Source organism: Rhodamnia argentea, chromosome 10 (assembly GCF_020921035.1).
Source record: "Rhodamnia argentea isolate NSW1041297 chromosome 10, ASM2092103v1, whole genome shotgun sequence".
Taxonomy (NCBI): Eukaryota; Viridiplantae; Streptophyta; class Magnoliopsida; order Myrtales; family Myrtaceae; genus Rhodamnia; species Rhodamnia argentea.
Window position 1 is genome coordinate 5,745,980 of NC_063159.1, and position 25,315 is coordinate 5,771,294.

At 39.2% G+C, this 25,315-nt stretch overlaps 2 protein-coding genes, 2 long non-coding RNA genes and 1 pseudogene across 8 annotated transcripts in view; 2 read left to right on the forward strand and 3 right to left on the reverse strand.

Annotated features, from left to right (window-relative positions):
* LOC115731682 (solute carrier family 40 member 2-like) overlaps positions 1–1,899 on the reverse strand; it is a 29,538-nt gene extending 27,639 nt beyond the window's left edge. Inside the window, exons 1-3 of one of the 2 annotated variants that reach the window (XM_048286021.1) lie at positions 1,396–1,899; positions 495–645; positions 110–306 (exon numbers count right to left, since the gene is read on the reverse strand). In XM_048286021.1, the coding sequence (XP_048141978.1) occupies positions 110–306; positions 495–645; positions 1,396–1,508 (461 nt within the window). In that variant the 5' untranslated portion in view covers positions 1,509–1,899. The remainder of the gene's footprint in view (positions 1–109; positions 307–494; positions 646–1,395) is intronic. The other variant, XM_048286022.1, reaches the window with a different exon arrangement.
* A 3,539-nt stretch (positions 1,900–5,438) lies between these two features.
* Positions 5,439–14,510, reverse strand: LOC115749260 (annotated as a pseudogene).
* LOC125316756 lies at positions 9,797–10,318 on the forward strand. Its single transcript, XR_007199840.1, has 2 exons — positions 9,797–10,011; positions 10,054–10,318. It is a non-coding gene; the product is annotated as an uncharacterized LOC125316756 (long non-coding RNA).
* A 4,337-nt stretch (positions 14,511–18,847) lies between the features above and the next one.
* Positions 18,848–23,331, reverse strand: LOC115749278. Of its 4 annotated transcripts, XR_004016307.2 has the most exons (6): positions 23,112–23,331; positions 22,672–23,003; positions 21,556–21,625; positions 21,341–21,417; positions 19,372–19,473; positions 18,848–19,316 (listed from the first exon to the last, which is right to left on the reverse strand). XR_004016307.2 is itself a non-coding variant. In XM_030686019.2 (5 exons), exons 2-4 carry the CDS (start codon positions 22,993–22,995, stop codon positions 21,350–21,352), a joined length of 462 nt encoding a protein of 153 aa, XP_030541879.1. In that variant the 5' UTR covers positions 22,996–23,003; positions 23,112–23,331; the 3' UTR covers positions 18,848–19,473; positions 21,341–21,349. The 4 variants fall into 4 exon arrangements, 3 of the variants coding, with proteins under 3 accessions (XP_030541879.1, XP_030541880.1, XP_048127530.1); XM_030686019.2 differs by having other exon boundaries at positions 18,848–19,473; XM_030686020.2 differs by having other exon boundaries at positions 18,848–19,473; positions 22,672–22,956; positions 23,112–23,329.
* LOC125312669 lies at positions 19,992–20,365 on the forward strand. The gene is made up of 2 exons (XR_007196754.1): positions 19,992–20,095; positions 20,318–20,365. It is a non-coding gene; the product is annotated as an uncharacterized LOC125312669 (long non-coding RNA).
* Positions 23,332–25,315: the final 1,984 nt, after the last annotated feature.

A 25,315-nucleotide genomic window follows, 5' to 3' on the forward strand; every position in this document is an offset into this window, starting at 1 on the left:
AAGATACTGGAAAAACGTCTCTCCTCAATTCGCCAAAAGACTAAAGGCATACTATTAATTAGCCAATATGTGGAAGAGACTCTAGCTATGCGTCTAAACTTGGTATTACCATTCTCTTTCAATCAAAATTGTTCCAGCTAGAGTAGAAAGCATGCCCATAGCTCCCGAAACATTGGTCACAATGATGAGCACGATGAACAATCCAGAATTTGTGGATTTCAGATCTGGATAGGCCAGCATACCAAAGACTGTGGCTCCGGCCACCACGAATGAGAAGTTTTGTGTTATGAGCCAGAGCTGTAGAACCTGCAACAAGTATGAGACTTTACAAAAACAATTCGAACTCATTCAAATATTCTGAGCAATTATTTTCTCTCTGAAAAATGCTTGCTTAGTTCCAAATTTTTGGTTGCAGCATTCGAACCTAAGGTGCCATCCAATTTCTTTAGTTCTGGTCCTGAATTGAGAAATTTGAGAATTGAAGTTTATCGAACCTTGACATAGCTCAACTTATCGACCCACTCTCCAATGGTTGGACCAAGCAAGAAAATGGAGCCTGATTCTACCACTCCATATACGGCAGCCAATAGTAGAGAGTCTGGCCAAATACTGATCATGTACAGACCTACCAAGAACTCCCACATCCTGCAAGACAAGAAGACATTAAACTACTTCATTTTCTCATATGGACTGAGAACACACAGATCGAAATGAAGCGTGACCTTACCAAGGTTTGATTTTTTCTATAGAACTGCACATACCAAAATTTCTGGAGGTACTGAATAGGTTGGGTCAAGATCTTATTTCACCAAGAACCATGTAAAGGATATGAATGCATGCATACACGAGAAGAAAAGGGCTATTTGATTACTTATTCTGATACATGATACTGCTATATGCATACTTCTGAAAGGCACAACCTTTTTCTTTTGCCTTATATTTTTTTTCATTTTACCTTTTACCTGTTAAATTGAGGCTAGTAAATCAATACCATACAGCAGCTACTAGAACAACTGCCTTTTCCGCTACATAGAACTAGTAAACATCAGTTTGCAACTCGTTTTCCAATTTTTGGCCATGGAAGGGAAACAAATTACTTGTTTTTTTGCCTGAGATAATTGAATTAAGTAGTTGAAACTCTCTTCTCAATTCCAAAACTATGATGTTGAAGTGATAGTAGAAAATCGGCCTTTCTAAACAATGAGAGGAAAATGGAAGAATAAAAAGGAAAAGCTTGCAAAAGTTCAAAACATCTCAAACTTGAAACTGTATGAAGAGTACCATGTTAAACTGTGCCCCATGTAGAAGATGTTCTCTTTCACATTATTAGCAAGTGTTCTTAATATGGGTGCATCCGAACTATCGCCGAAGTTGAAGTGAAATGAGAAGTGTAACCTGGCACCCCATCTGGCCAAGAAGTGGCCGGAGTACAAATATCTGGTGAGCAATGGCGGAAAAGATGGCTGTTGAGGATCCGATTCCCGGTCAAGGAGTGGCTCCCTCATCATTTTAAATGGCTGAACTGACTTCTTGAATCATAGCAAGTCGCCCCTCCTCCTCCTCCTCTTCTTCCAATGAATTGTGGATGGGATGAACGACTGATTGGGATGTGGATCTTTACTTTGTATTGTGGCCACTCACTGCATGCAAACGATGATAGGCTTTAAGTTGTACTGTACTGTTGTCACGAGTGCCCTGTTTCTTGGTGTGAATGATGAAAGTGATGCAAATGGTATCAAGGAAGTTGCTCGTTCTGCTGTATACTCGGTTTCACCAAAAAAACAAGAGCAAATCCTGAAAACTGAGAAGAAAACGGATCAAGAAGTCAGAACCGTGGGTGTTAGGTGTGCATTGCTCCAAAGATATTGTCTACAAGCTGTCTGACTGTTTATCTTTGTTTTTTCCCATGTGAACAAAACATAAAACACAGAACCTTAAAAAAAAAAAATTGTGCAAACCTTTGGATTCAGTATGATCAGAAAATGGTTGGACCTTTGTCCAGAGAGCAAGTAAATGGCTTAAATGAAACCAAAAAAAAAAAAAAAGAGGAGGTAAGAGCAAAGGTCAAACCTTTGGATTACAAAATGCCAAATGCCTAATGTTTGAAGAGAAAACACAGAGCGTTCAACTGTAAGATGATCCATGTGGGTTTGTCTTTTTCGTCAAGAGGTTAGATCCAAGGACAGCGAAACACATGTTTGTGTCTCATCCCTAACACCAGCAGCCACAAGGATCCAAGGTCAGAATCAGATCAGAACAGTGGAAGATGAAAAAAAGTTCGCTTTTTTTCTTTTATTTTTGTCCATTTTGTTTGTCAGAGAGCTAAATTGTTTCCTTATGTTGCCCCAGAAGCATGTTCGCTTTGTGGGTATCTTCTAATTTGGACTTCTTTGAGCCTGCCATGCCCACAGATAGATAACCTGGTAACACCCCCTTGGTTACAAGGAAAGGAGCCTAGCTTGAGAGGGCAGAATTTCGTTGGGAATATTGGAGAAGAAGTTGCAATATCGATTCACCGATTGTCGATACTGATCAAAGAGTTGCTCATTTCTAAGTCTAGGAAATTTGATGATGTTGATCGAATAATAAGATAATAGACAGAACGAGGAACAGTGAATTTATGAGGTTCAATTAAGGTGACCTACTACATGGAGAGAGCATAAAGCCGTATAGGATTCTGTCATAGATCAAGTGATACAATAGATATCACAATCACCTTCGAGTTATTCCAACTTTCAATAACTGACCCGTCTCATCCACAAAGAAGACCCATTTCTTACCGTTGAGAGAACACCTCTTTCTCTATATATGGAGGTACTAGGACACTAAACTAGAAAAACAATGAATTAGGAAACCTTAACCAAGTAATATTAAATTAGGGAACATAAAACTATGAAATCTTCAACTGGAAAATTTCAAACTAGGAAACATCAAATTATAAAACATTAAATCAGGAATAGGAAACCTTTGACTCACAAAGGAAACCAAAATTTAAACTAGGAAACATAAAATGAGGAAATCTTGAAAAGAAAGGAACTAGCCTTTATTCTTCAATCTTCTCAAAAATCCATCTTTGGATACCTTTTCCTTGTTAGACCTTGATGCTCCCGCGTCATCCATGTAGAAGAAACTTCGGACGCAAACTAGAAAGCCTCAATGCGGCTCCGGCACAATCATCATCTCGATCGGCGTAACCATCATTTCGATCTTCGAAAAGAAAAAGGAAACGTTACAAAGGTGGATGTCACTTATCAGGAACCTGTAAGAAGCAGGCACATCCATATCGCTGTGGCTCGATGGTGATGCGGCCGATCTGACCTTTCTCGAGAAATAACTGTTTTATCATCTCAATCAACACGAGCCTATTGGCACCCGAAATCGCTGTCGTAGACGGACATTCCCCCGGGGGCGAACTTTGCGGGTCAAACATTTAAGAGGACTGGTAACCAGCATCTGATAAAGCCGCCGTCATAATCAGGCTGCAGCTGAATTATCAAACCAGAGCAAGTAAAACATACATGTCATGACAGAGACATGCAATGGATTCTTTCTGCATAATTAGTCATAAACTGTTTTGGCGTCTTCTGTATTAATGCATGCGCGATGACCTTTCTAGGATTACTGTTTCTTTGCCGTGCTGCTGTTATTTTAATGCATGAATGGATGCATCAGCCCTCTCGTTTTTGGAGTTCTGGGCCCTGGATGCCCCGGTTTACCTCACTTTTGCCTGCTCTTCAAATGCTTTTGAAACTTCTGTGTGGTCGGACGACAGTGGCCTAAGAACCAGGAAAGAAATACGAGGTTGGCCAATGATTTTTGCCCGATTTTATGAATTAATGCCAAAGCTAAGCCCACCTTGTAATTCAAATCCAACGCAATACGAAAAAATTATCAAAGAAATCAGCGGAAAATGATAAAAACAGGGAAAAAAAAAACAGCATAGATTTTAGGTGGTTCAGTATGAGCATTGGTACCTACATCGGAAAAGTCAAACTTAAAGAGTTCACTATCAATCCAAAAGTTGGATAGTACAACGGCAAATTCAATCTTAAACTTTTCAATTTGCCCTACCTTTTGAGGATTTGCCAAATTAGTTATTCCGGTCAATTTTGATAAAAAATAACTGACATTGACTGTTTTTGCTATTGTTTTTCTTGAATTTTTTGAAATTTTGTTTTTTCCTTTTCTCCTATTTCCCTCCACCGATCACCGGACCCCGGTGATGGGCGGTGGAGGTTGTCGGCCACAAGCAAGGGGCCAAGGGCTAGGATGCCTTCACTGGCCACAATCCTCATCAGATTTAGGCAAGGGGTGGCCAATGAGGGAAGCACTCATCGGATTCAATGAGGGCAAATAATGAAAAAGGAAAGAAAAGACAAGGGAAAAAAATAATAAAAAATTTTCAAAAAAAATTATAAAAATCGTCCACGTCAATATCCATCGCACCACATAAGATGGCTGGCACTAATTGGACCGGCACATCAACAACTTCCGGTTTAAAATTGATTAGAATGACTAAATTGGCAAATCATTGAAAGGTTTATGACTAAATTGATCAAATAAAAATTATTTAGTATTGAATTGAGACAGTAGGTTTAGAACTTTTTGGAAAACTTTTATAGAGTTACAATCAATCATTCAATCTCTCACGTGTTTCCAATATTCAAATCCTCGCAAGCCTTGTAATTATCACACCAAGTTTCGCTAGAAGATAATAAAAAACACACCTCCGCCGTGTTTGTGTTCTCGACAAAAAAAAAAAAAAAAAAGATGTCAAAATCAGACTTTTAAACCCGAGTTCGCGAGATCCATATGGCTACCGGGCTACCGCAGGATGACCAGTAGCAAATTTAGTAGGCTAGGTACTGATCAGGGCAGGCAGCTCGGCCACAAGCTTGCCGACCCCTTGGCCCATGCCTAGTAACTTCGGCTACTAGGCTTCATCCGATCGGCATCTCCATCCTTTTCGTCCAGGTGCCCAGTCCCCTCTTTTATCGCACCCCCCAAACACCTCCAAATTTGTCTAGGATCTAACTCGGCTCTCCAAGCTCTCCAATGTAAACTCCGATTCAGCAAGAATTTGAGCCACAAACTCAATAGGCCGGACGGCCAGGTTCCGACCAGGTCCGGTTAATTCTGTTAAAGGGACAGTGAAAGGAATTTCCTTGTCCCAACCAACCAACCCTGTCACTGTCCGGATCATGTTTGTCCAGATATTTATTGCTGATCTCCAGGGACGGGACTGGGCAAGCGTTTTGATGCTAGATTGCATGGCTTGTCCTTTCTAGGAGTAGCTCAGTCCAAGCCCCCCTCATTGATCAGATCCATCCAGTGGTCCAAGTACTCATGCAAAACCTCAGCTCATCATGCATTAGGAGTTGAAGTTGAATGACTTCATCAAAAGTTCAGTGGCTTATTGGAAGTTACTCAAAGTACGGTAACCGGAAAGTGTAATTTTTTTCCGGATTGCATCTTAAGCATGTGAAACAATCACTCTGCAGAGCGTATTAGAAAGCACGTAAGATGAGCAGATGGATTTCGCAAACATAAAAGCAGCAGCTGCCATTCCTATAAACATACAAAGTCCCTGATTGTACTTCTCAATCCCGATATCAAGATCCTGTTAGAACAGTCTGAATTGTCATCCTTTTCTATTTTACCCAGGATTGTCAGACGTCGTGGCATGAGCGGCTTGTCCTGGAGTATGATATCGTTCCAGAAATACAACGAGATTCTTCTTATGTCTTCGAAAAGAACTAAATGAAGTTCATGCAGTCTTGACTCTGGTGCGCATCCAAAGACTGTATGATTGACCAACTTCCCAGCAAAATGAGCTTCTCAAAATGGATCAGGTGCTTACGGACACGGTATACGTGTAACGTATACAGAACTGCCGATATGGTAACCGACAGAAATGATAACAAAATCAACTTCCAGAAATCCTGATGCAGAAGCCACAAATTAATAATTCAGTTAGATCGTAAATCAAAAGTTTGATGAACTTAAGGTAACTCCACACATGATATAAGTAGTGTATCACTCTTGTCATCATAGGAAGTAGAAGCAGGGGTGATCACCTTTGGATTTGAGATGATTATTCCCATACCATAAGCCATCATATACAAGAAGGACTGTAGTGAACTTTGAGCGCCTCCAACCACACACCGATCAGATTCTGGAACCTTATCCTGCCACAGACGAGCAACATGACGGAAAAGAAAGTGAATTTTGAGGTCTGAGAATTTGACAACCACTGCAAGAAACAATTTTCATGTAGAATGGCATTAAAGTATCCAACCAAAAGTCTAAGCTAGTAAATAAGAATGAACCCATACGAAGAACCAACAGGGAGTAGAAGAATGAGGAAGAAGACAAACAAAAACCCACTCACAAGATGAGATACTAAATAGTGAGCTAAACCTCAACCACAAATGAATCAAGAATGTTTATGAGATGTCTAGGGAATGAGTGACCGGTGCTATTCTTTTGAGTTATAATTGAAACCGAAATAAAGAACCTGCATCTGTTGAATGACGGCTAAATCGAACATCCACAATCCAAGTCGAGATGTCGCCACTCCGCCCATCAGCATGAAGGCAGCTATTATGCTGTTTCGAACCCATATTGACCCAACACACAGAAGCAGGAAAGTCCACTGCAGTAGTTTCTCATAATGAGAGTTCAATTGTATTTCATTAATCTATGCAGCCAAAAAAGTCCTAAAACAAGTTGATAGTCGAAAATTATACCTGGGACCAGCTGGACCAGAGCCCAGTTCGGAGCGTGGAAATGCGAGAATATAAGACTGGATAAACCAGAGTGGCGGCAACGCCGATTGTTGCACTTATTCTGCGTGCTATTCCGATGACAAATGCAGGTATACCTTCCCACTCTAATGTAGCTGTCATCAAACTTCCGAAGCTGTAAATCCATACAACAATCCCGAATTGTCAGTGCATTCAAATCAGAGCAAGAAACACTCGAGACTGCCAAAATTTTGCACGTTTCCCAGATGATGCAGCTGTGCAATAGTAACCGTCTAGCAGATGATACCAGAAACGACATCACAATTAAGACAACCTTGGGTTTTGATGCATATGCAAGTTTCCACCTAATGATATATCAGGAATGCTCACCCTGTTTTTTATCCTTTTACAAGGAAAGCAAAACGTCAATAGTAGAAGATTACAGGTAGGTCCCATTAACTAGGGTGAAAGATATGGACTTTGAGGGTTCATCAGTTTCCGGTGCATTACCTGAGAACTGTAAAACACAACAAAGCTAGTGCGATTCCAGGAAGCACAACTTCTTGCTCAAAGTACACTCTCCAAGCACTGACCAGGGGCAGATTCGCGATTTTCTCACCGAGACTTCTCTTTTGGCTTTTTTCTGCATTTGCGGGATGATAATCATCTGGAACAGACGAGCTCTCTGTCAGTTCAGCAGGAATAGGTTTCTGAGTTCTTTGTCGGTTTCGCTCAGCTATAGCAGGACTTCCCTGATATACTGACATGAAAAACCAGTACTCCAGCCAAACACTTGTGGTGCTCAAAACCGCCAAAGTCATAGTGGATGCTTTCAGCGAACCAAAGCTGATTATGAAGCCTGAAACAACAGGGGCAAACAACTTGCAAATCAAATCGATCCGTCTTATCAACTGAATTCATCCGAGTAAGGAGTGTAGGGTCTTGGCCTTCGGACATCACCACCACCCTGCAATTAGAGGCACATTTAAAAGCAAATTTGAAAAGGAAAAAAAGAGAGAGAATAGTATGCCTTTGGGATGTAAGTATTTAAGCTCAATGCTATTACCATTCTCTTTCAATCAAGATTGTTCCAGCAAGAGTGGAAAGCACACCAACGGCTCCAGAAACATTGGTAACAAGGACGAGCAAGACAAAAGTTTCAACACTTGTGGACTTCAAATCTGGGTAGGCTAGCAAACCAAAAACCGTGCCTCCGGCCACTATGAATGAAAAGTTCTGAGTCACGAGCCAAAGCCGGAGAACCTGCAACAAATATTTGCCCCTTCGTGAATGTAATATCACTCAATTATCATGTTCAAATAAATTCATATACTGTAAAATTCGGAAATAAAAGGTCCGGTTAGATATTTTCTTACGTGCCGTAGTACATAAAGGATTGTAAGTTCATCAGACCTTGACATAACTCAGTTTATCCACCCACTTTCCGATTATCGGGCCAAACAAGGCAGTGGAGGCATTTTCCACCACTCCATAGACAGCGGCCAACAGTAAAGAGTCTGGCCAAATGTTGATCATGTATAAGGCCACAGAGAAATCCCACATTCTGCAAGACAAGCAAACATGAGAGATAATCCATTTCCAAATGGAGAGGTATCAAGAGAGAAAATGACCTGAGAACAGAACCATTAGTTTATCGAGAATCGCCACACTTATATGGTCAAATTCAAGTAAAAGACTGGATTGAAATTTAAACGACTAGTGGACCAATTTTCCTAATGCAGGCATAAGACGAAGCTTTCATTGTTTGTTGATGAATTGGGGCAAATTGATGATTTCACTAACAATCATGTACCAGTCATTCCAGTGACCTAGTATATCAGGCATGGGGAGAGAAGGACGGATAAGTGATGATACCAACTGAGACGATCTGAAATGATGGAAAGGTTTTGAAATATCCAAAGTTGGAATGACACGGAGAGTAGTTACACTAGGATAAAACACTCCAAACCATTGCATATCCAAAATTAAGAGCAAATCATCATATCCTGGAGGAGAGCATATTCAGAACAGCAACAGGAGTTTTAGGAGAGTTGAACCAAAGTGAATTGCAGAACCTGGCACCCCATCTGGCCAAGAAGTGGCCCGAATACAAGTACTTGGTGAGGTTCGAAGGGAAAGAAGGCTGGGGAGAAGGTGCTTCATGGTCGAGGAGCGGCTCCCTCGTCATTTTCTGTCGTAGTTTAAGTGACTTCTTGAATCTTTGCAAGCAACTCCTCCTCCTCCTCCTCCTCCTCTTCTACTTCTACTTCTTCTTCTTCTTCTTCTTTGTACTCTTACAACTGTTTGAAGTGTTAACGCACTTTGTTCTTCCCCTGTAAAGATGAAGAAGCTTACAAAAGTCAACCAAAGAGTAGGTTTTTGAAAGGGTCATGTAGGCTGTAGCCAGGGATGTGCGTTTGTATAAAGTAACTCCTCCCCTCGAATATTCCTTTTTCTGTCCTCAAGACAATAGACATATGCCAGTCATCTCTTTTCACCGTTTGGATCTCTCCTGAATCAGCCAAGATTATACTTCACAACACCCTTTTATTGGGAAAATCACCAAAAAAATCCTAGACAATTGTAATTGTATCAATTCAGTCCTAAATTTGTTTTTTTTTGCCAATTCAATCTTAAACTTTTTACATTTATGCCAATTCAATCTATTCGGCCAACTTTGAGCGGTCGACGCTGACGGATATAGGTTCTTGTGAAAAATTCATCCTTAATTAGATCTCATTTAAGTCCATCAGTAGGCAAGTGGATACTAGCATGATCTCCTCTCCTCTTGCACCGTAACATTACATTTTTAGCTACATGGACAGATTTACTATCCAGATATCCAGAGGTGATGCCTATCACACACTATCTTTAATGGGGAAAACAAAAGAATGTTTTAGCTACTAAAGAACGTGCTTTGTAAATGCCATGAGCCTCCTTTCTGACAATTGAACTTTTGGGACAAATAGCCTGTCCGATAAAGTTTCGTCGCCTCACTCTGCTAGACTAGCGCTGATCGGCTCCTTAATCATCATGCATCACGCAGACTCTTCCCTCAGATGCCTTGAGTCGAGCCCTTTGAATGGCTGGTAATTAGCATCTCAATAAGCTAATATAGTTGCAGCTAAATACTAATCAAATCAGAGTCAGTAAAACTTATACATCATGACAAAGACATCCCTGAATTTTTGCATACTATGATTCAGCAACTACTCCTAGATCTACTGAGCTAATGCATGTACAAGGACCTTCTAAACTCCAATACGTATTTTTCCCCGAAGCGTCGTTATGCGCATTTTTTAACCAGCAACATCCCTCTATTCGCCAAGTTGGGTCCTCGACATTTTGAGAAATCCTTCGTAAAAAAACTGGGAATGAGCCAACTTCTTTTGTTTCAATCCTTTCGACCTTTGCCCCTCACGAGGATTTTCTGTACCATTTGACCATAATCAATAGCTTCTCCATATGAACAAGGTGCTTCCGGACCCGGTAGACATACAAACAGTAGAGAATTGCAGCAAATGTTACCGCCAGAAATGATGCCAATGTCAATTTCCAGAAATCCTATAGCCCAAAAAAAAAAAAAACTGAGATTAACTGAAGCTCCAAATGGACTTTGTTTGAGAAAAGAGAAAATACTTCCAAATGTAATATGTCAAGATAATCTGCTTCAACAAATATCATCAATTATAAAACTAAACTAACCACCAAACAAAACACTTTCTCTCTCTAGCAGGCGTGCGCGCACATGCGGGCATGCGTAATTGTTTAATAAGTTCCTTAGCTTGCCCATCAACAGTACCTTAGTCAGCAACAATTGACCCAATAATACTTAAAAGAATGTCCTGGTTTAGATAATACAAGAGCCAAAAGTTGATTTACCCGCGGGTCGGATATTATTATCCCCATGATGCTGGACATCAAGTCCAGAGCAGACTGAAGAGAGTTTTGAACTCCTCCAACAGCGCCACGGTCACATTCAGGAACATTGTCCTATCCAGAGTTAAGAAAAATGCTGAGCATGCCGGTTCGATGTATTACTCATGGCAGAAAATATTTCCACGTCATTAGAGGGATTCAGCTAAATTGATGCATGGTATCCTCACCTGCATCAGCTGTGTCACAGACAAGTCGAACATCCACAATCCTAATCGAGATGTTGCCATGCCACCCATCAACATGTACACCGACAAATGCTTGTTTTGAACCCAGATTGAGGCAATGCACCCGATTAGGAAGGTCCACTGTGTCATCATCATCATGCAATATCAGACAATTGAACTGTGTGCTCAACCTAAATCAGAAGTTGCAATGCCAAGCTGAAAATTGTGCAAGTACCTGGCACCAAATAGACCAAAGTCCAGTACTAAGTGTCAAAATGCGAGAATGCAAGAATGGGTACAAAAGAGTCGCTGCGATTCTGATTGTGGCACTTATTCCACGGCCTATACCAATAGCATAAGCAGGTATTCCTTCCCATTTCAGGTCTGCTGTCATCAAAGTCCCAAAACTGCACTGAGAAAATTAACAAGATACCAACAGTTAAAACGGGAACTTGAGCAACAACCACAAAAAAACGATTGCTTAAAGGAATCACAATCAACCATGATTTCAAAGCAAGAGAAAACGGACCATGTCAAGCTAACCAAGCTAAGAACATTACTCAGTTTGCCTAGTAAGATATATAAATTTGGTCTTCCAAAGCAGATACTACATACTGCACATTTTGTTCTAAAAGCTAAACCTACATTAACAAGTTGAAAATCATGTCACGCATACAAGCTACAATTGCCAGAACAATTTCCAAATCGTTGACTTTGAAAATGTTAATACCTGAGAACTGTAAAATACAACAAGGCAAGAGCTACGCCAGGGAGTACCAACTCCTGCCTCAAGTATGTCCTCCACGAAACCATGAAAGCGCTATTCATGACTAGATTCATTTTCCTCCTCATCAAGCTTTTTTCTTCCATCCATATAATTGCCTCATCATGAAGCGTCCCACCTTCTAATGCAGATACTCTGCCTTCGGTGCCATCTGAAGGAATCTACTGTCTTTTCCTCCGGTTGCTCTCTTTCAGTGCGGGGATGCCAATGTATACACAACTCATAAGCCAATATTGTAACCAAACAGATGCAAAATTCCAAAGTGCAAAAGCCATGGCAGAAGCCTTCAGCGATGCAAAGCTGACAAAGAAGCCCGACACAACCGGAGCAAATAGTTTGCAGACTAGGTCAATCCTTCTGATGACTGAGTTCATCTGTGTCAATGTTTCTGGCGGATGCCCTTCCGATATCACCACAACCCTGCAAACTCTCCTTCATCAGGCTCCTCAGATTAGAACTTTTGCATTTTATACCGATGAGCATTTTATGGTTACACCGTGCTTGTTACTTTCTACATGAGGGAACAAGAAAGCCTTAAATTCTTAATTTCCAGAGTCATGACTCCTAAGCCACATTTGGATGAACTTTTGATGGTATGAGAGAAAAATAATGTTTAGAACTCAAAAGTTGCACATTAGCAATTAGATAGAATCACCATTCTCTTTCAATCAGCATGGAACCGGCAAGAGCAGACAGAACACCAATGGCTCCAGAGAAGCATATTAATATAACTAGAGAGATAAAGGCCACGAAGTTTGTTGACTTCAAATTTGAGTGAAAGAGAAGCTCCATCACCGTTCCCCCAGCAATCAAAAAAGAGAAGTTCTGGGTCAACAACCAAATTCGAAGAACCTGCAAACAATTGAATACATAATATTGTTGTCAGCATGTCTGCCAAAACCAATAAGCCATACCACAAAAAAGAAAAAATTCTGCTTGAATTAGATTAGAATGCAAAATCAGATTTTGGACAACTATGTGCATATGTTATCAATTAAAAGAATTCCTCCAAAGTTGCCAAGAGCAGGCGAAAACATGGATATGTTAAATGACGCTGATCAAGTTCTCCAGGTTATTTGTCTGATGTGAGAGATGTCAATTGCAAGAAATGTCAGTATGTGGCCAAGGCTAATTGTAAGTAATGCTAATCATGAATTAAAACAATATAAGATTCTTAAACTAAGAGGAATCACAATGGTGTATAGAGTCAAGAAGTCATTCAGTCTCAATACCGCATGTATTTTCTAATGAAACATATCTGCAATTGTAACAAGCAAGTTTTGCAAACCTTTGTATAAGTCGACGTATCCACCCATTTCCCAACAACCGCCCCAAATAGTGCAGTGGAGGCCGATTCCACTGTACCATAAATAGCAGCAAAAAGTAAAGAACTTGGCCAAAGACTGATGAAGTATAAAGCAACGGAGAATTCCCACATCCTGCAAGCAAATGACTAGTGTCGTTGAGCATGGAATACAAGCCGCGTGACCTCCTGATAATCTGACTATCCTTCTATTTAAATGTAGACATGGAAAGGGCCAGACGATTCGACACATCCATAATTTGCTTAACACTTTTAGAATGTTACTGACAAAATAATGGAATTCACCAACATGAAACTGCTAAGACACTCAAAAAAATTACCAGACCTGGAAAAAAATTACCAAATTACAGATATTCAGTTCGTGTAAATTTAAAGTTTTGGGCAGCTATTATAATAGACTCCCTTATTTTCATTGCGTGCCATTTGCTGCTTAAATTGGATGTTACCTACCACATATTTGCTACAGAGTGTAATGAACCACGGGAAGAAAATTCGAGGTTTGCTATACAGCACAACATCAGCTAAATGAAGGGGTGTATAACGACCGAAAATAATATGCCAGCCGTGATTGTTGCAAAACTCCTGATAGCAAAACATGATCCTTTCGCTTGTTCTTCTTGGTTGTCTTAAACCAGAAGCTAATGACGTGGTGTATGACTGACCCCAAAACACTTTCTCATAAATCACAGGTAGAGAATTTTGGTCGAAACGAAAATCTGCATTTCATATGAAAAAGGGGTAGAGAATGGCAAGGAAAGGATACAACCAGAACAAAACACTGAAGGACTGATTGAGAAACTTGTGCGATGTAGAGACCCTCTCAGCTAAAGAAAGAAGTCCCTCATCCCACATTGCCTTTGTTTAGACTGTTGGACCAGTAGACTAGCCTCACCCAACGTCACATTAAAAAAATTTGCAAAATTTAAAGCCATAAGGGCACGGGTGAGTCAAGACCAGAGCGAGCAATATGGTGTTAGCAACCCACTAGGGCTTTGGCTGCCTATGGTGAATTAGAGTGATATTAGGCGTTGTATACAGCAGCAGCAGCAGCAGCAACAAAGCGACGACGACGACGACAATACAACAGAACCTAGTCAAAGCAAAACCAGAGAAACAGAATCGATAGTTGATACTCAAAATGTCAATTTCCTTTTTCCGTCTGAAGTTAGAGAAAGAGAGAGAGGGAGGGAGAAACCTGGCACCCCATCTGGCCAAGAAGTGGCCAATGTACAAGTATCTGACGAGAAGTAGAGAAGTTGGAGCGACTGTTTCTTGACTTCCCATCATTTCTCGCTCCGGGTCTCGCCGATCAACGACATTAAACTCGCTAATCGCCGCATCCCCTCCTGTTTCAACTCCACTTTCAGTGAGCCCTGAAGTTGAACTCCGAGCAATTGCCCCGGCAACCGCTTCGCTCTGTTGAATTGCACCATTTTGATGGCAACCTGACCCCTCCATCTCCATTCTGAGAAATTGCACACAGAATACAGAAATGGGTCACTCATGCACATAACTGGTGAGCCTAAAAACGTCGCCTTTTTCTTTTTCCACTTGGACGTTGTAGCGCCATGGGAGGCTTCACGTGTACCAAGTTGAATACATATTATAAAGAACCAAAGAAAAAAATACAAGGGAAATAGCAGAAAAGTTGGCCGCGGCAATATTTTATTGTTGACTTGTGGTGGTGAATGACTATTTTTAAAAACTTTTGCAATAAAATAAGCCATGGGCATGTCAATGAACCGCCTACAGAATCAAATGAAATTTACCAAAAGGTGGTAGAACTAGAGATAAATGAAATACCAGCGACAATCACAAGAAGCCCCATTGTGCTTTTGTTCTCGAGAACATGTTTAAAATAGAAATTCATTTGATAAAATAATTTTATTTTTCTATTTTGGGGATAAATTTTTAGCATAAGAAACCTGGACTTTTGAAGAAAGAAAAACGGATGCCTCAACCGACAAGAAAATTACCCAAAAAGTTTTAAACCTATTACAATTGTGCCAATTCAATCATAAACATTTTTTGCCAATTGAGTCATACCCCTTTTGCATTTGTGCTAATTTAATCAATTTGGCATGCCGACATCGACATAAACGATTTTTAATAATATTTTAATTTTATTTTGAATTTTTAATTATTTTTTAATAACTTTTTTCCTGTCTTTTTTTTTTCCTGTCTTTTTTTTTCTTGTCTTGTTTTCTTGTTAGGATCGGCAATTAACCATTGGGCGAAGGCCTATGAACCCTCATCGGATGCGGGCGAGGGTTGCGGCCCTAGCCATCCCCTAGGAAAGGACTCGAGGCCTTGCTCGGATCCGGGCAAGGGCTGAGGTCGATGGTCTCTTGCCAACCCGAACAAAAAAGAAAAGGAAAAAAAAAAGACAGGAAAAAATTTATTAAAATAATTAAAACATTTTAAAATTTGAAAATATTATTAAAAATTATCCACGTTAGCGCTGGTCGGTCAAATGGATTGAATTAGCACAAATGAAAAATTTTGGGACTAAATTGAAAAAAAAAAAAAATTAGGGCTGAACCGGCATAATTGCAATAAGTTTCGGTTTTTTTTTTTGGAAATTTCCCCTTCAGTGGCAAACAAGATATGGACAAAGAAAAAAAGATATAAAAGGGGGCACTATTCTGTTGAGGGGTGATTCGTTCTAGAGTTGGGCCAGCTCCACCCTAGAATTGGAAACCACAACAGCAAGGTCAGTCCTAGTCCGGTTTCCGAATTGGACCAATCCGATTTAGGGATTTTAGCAATTCTCTTTTCTTTATTCTTTATTATTTAAAAAGTACATAAACAAATATTGGTCCGATCCGGTCACGTGGTATGGTTCCGTACAGAGAATTGGGAATTGGATCGACTATTTGCAATTCAAATAATTTGGAATCGAGAATCGCCCAAAATCAATTGATATGGTCTGGTTCATATGCACACCCGTAATTATATTACTATGTTGTCCTTAACTGATAAATTTCTACAACAATTGATAACTGTCAAATATTATTGGTAAAAATATGGGGAAAATTATTGAAAAAGTCTTAAACCTATTGGATTTTTGTCAATTCATTTCTAAACCTTTTAAACTTACCAGTTGAGTTCTAAACCTTTTCATTTTTTGCCAATTAATTGATATTGGCTAGAAATATCGGACGTGGACGATGGTCATCTTACGTGGCACGATCGATGCCGACATGAATAATTTTTAGTTTATTTTAATATCTCTTCCAATTTGAGTATTACATTTTTTTAATTTTTTTCGTTTTTCCCTTTGCTTTTCTTCTCGGCGGTCGGCGAGGGTCACCTAGCTCTCGCCAAAGGCCGAGCGAGCCTAGCCGGCCTTTGAAGAAGAAAACCAGAGGAAAATAATGAAAGAATAAAAAAATATATAAAAAATTAAAATAGTATTAAGATATGATTAAAGATTGTCTACATTAGTGCTGGTCGTGTCACATAAGACAACTAATATTCACATCAATGATTTTCAACCAATATGACTCAACCGATAAAAAGTGAAACGATTTGTGACTTAATTGACAAACTTAAAAGATTTAGAACTGAATTGGAAAAAGTTCAATAGGTTTAGGACTTTTTGGATAATTTTCCCTAAAAATATGTGAACAAAGAATTCTTCTTAAAATAATTTTTTAATAGTTTACCAACTTTCAAATGAATTTAGCAATATTTTTTAGATTTTTTAGAATTGCCAACTGACTTTATAACTTTTATTTGTATGAATTACCAATTTTCAAATTTACCGATTCTTATATTAAACTACCAATGTTAATTGCAGCAACTCACCAACTTTCTTCCTAATAAGCTACCCAAAGTCTTAAATCAGCCAATTGCCAATCTTATTTGACCGAGTAATTGCCTGTAAATTACCAACTTCTCTAATTATTTGCCTTCTTTCTTTAGTTTTAATTGTTTTCTCTCTAATACGTGGGAAAATTTCCATTCCCATATCCTAAGTAGAAAATTGTGAATTTAAATATTTACCACATTGTACACTAAATTACGGCAAAATTTTGGAATGCTTTGTTAAATGCCATAGAGTAGAATAAAACAATATTATTTAAATATTGATGACCTCATGCATTAATTACAACAAACCGTAGTAAGCTTTGTACGAAGTCGGGAAAAATTTCAATGAAGGGCCTCAATTAAGGCTATTTTCTAAAAAAAAGGCGTCCACAGTGGATTTTGTCTTAAATAATGGCCTCAAGTGATAATCTAGTCTCAATTAAGGGCCTGGCGAAGCATGTGCATCTCACATGCCATCATGATGAGGCATTTTCTTCCGCAAACATCCCTTCCTATTTAATAAACAAACAATTCTCCTTCACTTTTTGGATTTCCAGCGAATTTCAGGTCTTTGCGTTTTATTTTTATTTGTATTGTGAGCACAAATGAACGTAATTCTTTGTCTCCATCCCAACCCATCTTTGCCTGGGAGGGAAAAGAAAGAAGAAGATGAACCGGAGAGTCTGACGTAGGAAGAAGAAACAAGAAGACCAGAGAACCAAGAAAGAAAATGGAATAAAAGGAAGAAAAGATTAACTTTGGATGAAAATGCCCCCAATTATACCGTGGGAAGTTGCATATGAGATGCATATGCCCACTGAAGCCCTTATTTGAGACTGTGTTGAACACCTCGGGCCTTAATTTGATACTTTGATAGCTACTTCAGGCCTTTATTTAAAACAATATTCATTTGAAGTCACTTTTTTTTAGAAAACGATAGCACTGCATGTCTTTATTTGAAATTTTTTATAAAAATCACATACAATATTATACTTCGAAATTTACAACCTTGGTAAATAGTGTAAGAAGGAACTGTCATGAACCTTTGATAAATGTCACTATATATTGAAAGGGAATCCAATAGTTAAATTTAAGTAGATTACGGTGTATATCGACAGTCCATAAGCCTAACTTACTAACTTTTCAAATTCCCAACTCTTATATTAAATTACCAACTTTAATTTAAGTGATTTACAAGTTTCTTTCCTCCAATTAAGTTACCAACTAAGTTGCCAACTAGTCTTGCGTTAACTGGTTCAAGTGGGTTCCGTTCTCATGAATTTGATCCCAAGATTACAAGTAACTGAATCCTGTTCGTTCTACAGTTTCTCCATTGCTCGGTATCACTCGGACTTCGATTCGTGTATGAAGAGATTTGTTTCGCGTTCAAGTCCGCTTTAAAAGACTTCACAATCAGGAGGTATCCCCCAGAACCCAGAGTGTTAAAAAAGACAACCAAGGTCCATTCCCCACACTGAGACTAAACATTCGCACCAGCGTGGACTCGCTCTTTCCATTCGCTGTCAAAAGCGGCCTGTTCTCTGGATTCAAGTGTAATCCAAGATGCTGTGTCGCCACGGTCCATTCATTTTGAGTTGAACAAATGAAATGCCTTTATGCAATGTCAAGGAGCATCTCGACGACCCCATATTTCTCGTCCTAATCCGGTTCACCATGGACCATGATGACCACGATCGAACGGTCTAAGCCCCAAATAGAACCCACCGGATAAATGGTCAAGAGTTCATCAATCCGCAGCAGACCAAATTTTGGGCAGGTACTTCCTTTCCATGAGTAGTGTCTAACTCTACTTCTCAAGTGCATCCAAACTTGCAGAACCAAAGAGCATTTCTGCATTAGGTGCAGTCAATGCAAAATCAAAGCTCACGCACAGACCAAAGCAAGCTTATTACACTGACAAAACGGATTATCTTCCTGTCCCTACCGAGACTTATTAACACCTTAATAAAAAGTGCAGCTTCTTCTAGCCCTTCATATTTAAGCCATACAGACCAAAATATTTCACAGCAAAAACCAGGCATTCATTTTCCTGACAATGAGGTGCCCATGACTTGTCTCTGCTAGCTAAATCCCACAAGATATTTCAGATAATGAAAAGATCTAGTAAAATTGTTCACATCGTTCACCCACCTTGAGTCTAACACCAAGTAACTTCACTAAAAGTAAAAGAAATTCCCACAAGCTGTTCAAATTTGTAAGAAACTGGAGAAGTCAATCACTCCACAAGCTGCCACAGTGGCCAGGATGGGGGGCACAGATGGTCAGAAGTCCAAGTTGCTGACCTCTAAAGAGGGATGAATATTATAACACTGGATGAAAGGCGTACACTGTGCACAAACTTTTCTCTGTATTGACACCGGTTTGTCTGCGCAGCTTAATCATCAATTGTTAATCTAAGATCCTGACTCCATCAAGTAAGTACCCCCACACAGTTAGCAAAATCAAAAGAAGAGGTAAAAGAAGCCCCCAAACCAACCTCTCACTTGATCTTTCGCCAAAAGGCTGAAAAAGGTATCCCAACTATCCTTGTGCAAATGTGAAACCAGACAAAATGAAGTAAATATACCTCCGTTGACTACAAGGAGCAAGACTGTTTACATGGTAGATGAAGGGGAAAAAGTGAACAAAAGGGAATCTGAAGGTGCCGCAAATACACGCGCATCCCCAAGTAGCCCCTAGTACCTACAGCAAGCAACATTACAAGATTAGGAAAAAGAGTGCTAAATGCCCAGTTCATCAGAATCACAAAAACAATGCTACATCCCCAAAAAAAGCAATTCACAATCTGTTGAACATGATTAAATCAACAACAGAGACGCATAGAAGACAATCATTTAAGTAACCAGGCAAAGAAGTAGTCTCTTAACCAGGTCAAATTGAAAATCAAGCTAACAAAGAATGCCGAAGCAGCCCCCGATCTTGATATCAAAACTTCTTCACATAACATTCCAGCCAACTTTCCTCCCCACATAAGAATATCAACTCAAAGTCATCCAGTCATCACTTAATAGATGCACAAGTTTTTCAACTAAACAAAGGTACATATTAGGGCTCAGCTTCCCATTGGTTGCAGTTGCAAATGATTGCGTTAGACAAAGAAGACCATGGGTCCTTGATTCCTTCTTAATTAGAGAGAAGTTGAGAATACTCTCATACTACGGATGTCTCCCATGATCTAAGATCTAAACTTTCATTTAACCCTAAAACAAAGCCAAGATGCTGTCTCATATCCGGTTTCCTGCAAGTGCATTAAGGACTCTAATTTTGCTCACAAAACTACAGTGTTTAAAAAATTGGAGGATATGTGGATGGAAAGCTACATTTCCCTATTTTTTTAACTGGAAAAATGGCACATGTTCTATCAATGTACTGAACTCACCTACCCACATTATGTGAAGACTTTGTCTTCACACTAGAGTCTACGATATAGGTATTGCATCGACAGCACAATAAAACTTGGCTTTGTAACAACTGGTTACCAAAACCAAGAGGAACAAGGTTCAAGTCTGAACGAGACTTATATAAGATGGAAATCCCACAAAGACAAATTCAATCAGTGCATTGTCCATCATAGGAAAAATCTTGGGGCCAAGTAATCAGAGCTTTTAACATGCTCTAGGGTTAGTTATCATAAGATTCTCCTGCAATAGGAAAGCCATCAAATCAAGTTTGGATGTGTTTTTCAAACCTACAGGTGAAACAAAATGAAATTTTGGTTGGATGATTGGATGAATTTGAGTTCTTAGAATCCCATCCATCTTGCCTTGTTCACTAAAGAAACCTTGACTACACAGTTAGCTTTTCCTGCATTGTCAAGCAAGATAGCTATCCTTAACATCTAGATCAACATAAAAGCTAGTTTTTCTGGCATTCAATTTTCTATTTATACAAACTTACAAAGTTTCATGAGGAATACGTTGTATGGACTAATAATTACACAGATAAATTCAAACTCAAACCATCATAAATTAGATCTAAATGAAGAAAAAAAAAATGCTTTGGTGAGGCATATAAAAATGAGTTGCAAAATAGCTTAGGTGTTACGGCTAATTGACAGAACTTCTTAAGAGGAGAGATCAATCCTAATACTTACATCTGCCCATATAACTCCTTAATATAGAACTCAAGCACAGCAAGAAGCTGAAGACTCTAGCACAAAATGGTAGTTCTTCCACTCCCCTTAAATTAAAATAAACGCCAAAACCTTGTCACTATTACCATACAGACACAGGCGTAACTTCTAAGTCATGACTAGACAAATGGAGAATGTCATTCCACAAGAAATAGAGAATCTAACAACAAGCAGCAATTACGTCATGACTAGACAAATGGCAAAGGTAAATGGCTTGAAGAACAAGTATTCAGCTTTCAGCTGAAAAATATAAAAGCACCAAGCTGGTCACTAATGCTAACTAGAGATGCTAAAAGAAGTCTAAGAGTTCTGCCAAAGAAAAAAGTCTCAGGAGACGATGGAAGACGAATTTGTGAAATTCCTTGCCAAGGATCAGAATATATGTCCACTGAAAGAGAGGCTAAGAAATGAAATCACCAACAGAGGTCATGAGCGCTTCTGTCCCTCAGAACTGTCTTTCATGTCATCTGAATCCGAGTCGCTGGCATTATATCCTGACAATATGACCAAATTACCAAACAACAGCACCATAATTAAGCATCTATTAAATTGAAAACCAGGAAAATACCATGTATAACCAGTGAATGCAAACAAAAATAGGTCGGAATCATACAAATGTGCATGAAATCAACCTGGACGCTTATCACTAACTTTCCATGCAGAAGAACGGACCCTTGATGCCCTGGTCATCCAACTTCTTCCCTGAACTCTCACAAAAAGATCAAAACTTAGAATCACTGTTCATTATAAATACATAAAAAAAAAAATCAGCATAGAAATAAACATACAAATCTGAACCCAGGAAAACAGTAAAAAAGGTTCTAAAGCACATTTTGCATCCCATAGAGCAATCACAATTACACGTAGCATCTGCATCTCAAATAACTACACTTTCATTCTTTCCCTCATATAATGTTATTGGTACTTGAAGGCATCCTGAATCAAATAATATAGAGAATCACGGAAACATTGCATGTGAAGGGTATGAGAGTAGAGGAATAGAGGAAGTGAGCAAGTGCATCAGTTGGTCTCGCAACACAAGCAATTGTCATTGTCCACAAGACAGATTTAGTTCCACAAATGTAACAGCACTGTATGGCACTTTGCAGTTGCAGGGCTGAACTTGGGATGTAAAACGTCAGTCACTACACAAACAACATGCTGCAAAATGTAATTTTTCTAATAACGTGGATGAAAAGGACAATAGATGTTCAGAACTTAAGGCATCGTTCACTCTGAATAAGAGGGTCTGCTCGGCCATCATTTTTCGGCTTTCTTGCAACTTCAGGCTTAAAAAAGACTCGTTTAGCATATTAATGGTAAATTTCTATTTCTTGCTCTTCTCTTTCTCTTTTGTTCTCCAACTCCCTATAACATGTGCTTGAAATTGTTTCTTTGAAATTACGATTAGCTTTATTCTAATATCAGTTCTGTTGTTCAGTAACCAAGACTAGTGATTAATGAAAATGAGGATTTGAAATTTGAGCAATAGTAGCCAAAACAACATATTCTACATGTCCCTATCAGAATAAGTACATCAGAAATATGTTGGTGATAGAAAAAGAAAATCAAGGGCAAACTTCATACCCTCTCCTTTGATACCCTTGTCCAAAGCTCACGAAGCAAAACGCAGCTAAAACCCCCTAGCAAGCGGCCTAACCTAACAGCAAAGACCAATAACCAAACCCTAGAACGCTAACGGTTCATTTCCATCAAACAGAACGGAAATATGGCGACAAAGTCAATACCTTCTGAGCATCCCTGGGAACTCCATAGCCGCTGTAATACATCTGACCCACCAAGACCTGCATATTCACATCCCCCGCCTTCGCCTCCTTGAGCGTGTCCTTGAACCACCGCTTCACGCAGTCGGACACCACCTCCGACAGGGGCACGCGCACGCTGCTCTCCTTCTCGCCGCTGGCCTCGATCTCCATCGCCGCCCTCCGGTTCCCCGATCTCCGATCTCCACCCGGCGCGGCCCTGGCCGATTCTAGGGTTCTGGCGGCGGACCGCGGCCCAACTCCCGCTAGCTGGCGCAACCTCGTCGCAGAGGGGAGGGATTTCCCCATTAAAAACTCTTAGGAGAGGGAACCCAATCACGCAAATTTCGCCAAACGACAAGCGACAAATTGCAATAAAAGAAAGTTCAACTCTCTTCGATGGCGTATCCGCCTATCGATCTCACCTGTTCCGGAGGCTGTATCGAGGGTCAACGGGCCTGACCTTCGTCGTCGTCGTCGTCGTCGTCTTCTTCCTCTTCCTCCTGTGGCGATGCTATCTGGACATCACGCTCGCTGGAGCTTTTGAGGACGCTGTTCTGATGGTTGGGAAGGAGCGACGAGAGTGAAAATGGAGAGAATTATGAAGGGTTTACGGGTGGAGCGGAACCGGCGAAGCAGGCGATCCCTATGTCAAATTTTTTAAAAAAAGAGATAAATAAAATAATACGATAATATTTCCACAAATATATAATTGGATTGTTTATCGCTACACATTCAAATTCCCAAACTAATTTTCGCATCGCAAAAAATTCTCACATCGATATCCATAGCACGTTTGCTCAAAACTAATTTCGGTCTGAAAATTCAAAAAACCGCTACCCGTGTCACATTTACCCACAAATTGAAAAAAAAAATAATAATCCCAACCTAATACCCTTAACCCAAATCTACCTTGGGTTAAAATGCTTAGTGTCGATACACATGGGTTTTCCATGTCGGATCTGTCATTCTCTATGTTACATCCATGTTAAAGTTGTTTGCCATGTGTGTTAACATGTATGCATTATAATGGGATATTGGACAAAATATCTAGGGCAAATTTAGATTAGGGGTACCAATTTGAGTTAATTAGGATGATAAGTTTGGATTTCTGTGATCTGAAAATTAGTTTGCGATAAATATGTCATGTGATACTCGCTTGTGATTTTTAATGGTATTAAACCTAATATAAAAAAAAAAGATTTTACTAGTTTTATATTGTTCATCTAGATAAATCTTATAAATTGTAACATATAGTTTAACGTGATGTTGCATTTAGTGGTAATTTTTTGATCCCTCTTTTGTATAAGGGCTATGTGGATCTTAAAATGATAGAGGACATTACTACCGTTTGAAAGACAAAATAGAATTCGGGAAAAGCTCTTCTTGTTGAGTCAACTATAAATTTTGACCCTCCTAATCTCCTTGAGACATCAAGTTGAGGAATGCCAGGAATTGCAACTATTTACTTATTTAAATTACGATTTTCAATTACTCATTTAAATTACAATTTTCAATATTTTAAAGTTGATATTTTGACTTATCAACCAATCAATTTGCTCTAATTGTCTTAATCAATTTGCTTACGTTGTCTTGATCAATTTCGCTTTCGTGTATGGTCCAATACATCTTTGACATGTCTTAATTAAATAAAGAAAATGACCTTTGCTTAGCGTGCTTGTGTTTTTTTCCATTTTGACTTTGATTATTTCGGCTGTAACGTCAAAATCGTATTCCAGGTATTTTAGCTAGAGATTGATACATCGTGCTAAATTGAAATGTCCATACCACATTTACTTCAAACTCATTTTTGTATCATAAAAAATATCAAACCGGTACAAACTAATTTTTGTGCCACTAGAAAATCTCAAATTGTACTCAAGTGCTACATTTCACCTAAACTAATTTTTATATCGCCAAAAAATGGCCAAATCACCAAGATCTTAGATAGGAAAATCTGCTAATTTTTCCTAAGAGCCCCATTGAGTTTCGAAAATCTAGAAAATTAGTTCTAAGTAAACATGACACTTCAAATTTTTCGTGGCACGAAAATTAATTCAGGACAAACGTGATACTAGCATACAAGTTTAAGATTTTTTATCATACGGAGATTAGTTCGGAATAAATAAAGCCGACATGTATTAGTTTGGAATTATTAATAGTATTGGATGTATGGGGAAAAAGGTATGAGTGAGCATGGTTTTAGGATAGAATTGGGAATCTAAAAATCGAACTTGCGGTTCCCGATCCGGTTCCAAGTTATAGTAAACTAGGGTTCGGTTTATTTTGCATTTTGAGGAACCGTCGGTTCGATTCCGATTCCTGGTTCTCTATGGAACCGAATCGGAACCATCTTTTTAAACCGAAATGGCATGTTCTCTGGGTGGATGAGAGAGCTGTGCCTAATGATCACTATGATAGTAACTACAAGCTTGCTTACAATAGCTTTCTATCACAAGTATGTCTATATTCTCTAAAGGTCTGATTTTTAATGTCATCTACACTTCTCCAAAATGCAAAGGTCATGCTTTGATGATGTGTGTGGATATGCTTATTACTATTATTCCTCTTGCTAGATCATCTGAAGACACGCCTTGTCATTCGATTGCACAAAATGTTACCCTAGCAT

Excerpts from the sequence above, each read along its gene's own strand:
- LOC115749278 (XM_030686019.2), bottom strand. The coding sequence starts at position 22,995 with ATGGGGAAATCCCTCCCCTCTGCGACGAGGTTGCGCCAGCTAGCGGGA. Across the intron at positions 21,626-22,671 it reads TTCCCAGGGATGCTCAGAAG|GGAAGAAGTTGGATGACCAG; the intron begins GTATTGACTTTG and ends GTGAGAGTTCAG. Across the intron at positions 21,418-21,555 it reads AGTTAGTGATAAGCGTCCAG|GATATAATGCCAGCGACTCG; the intron begins GTTGATTTCATG and ends TCATATTGTCAG.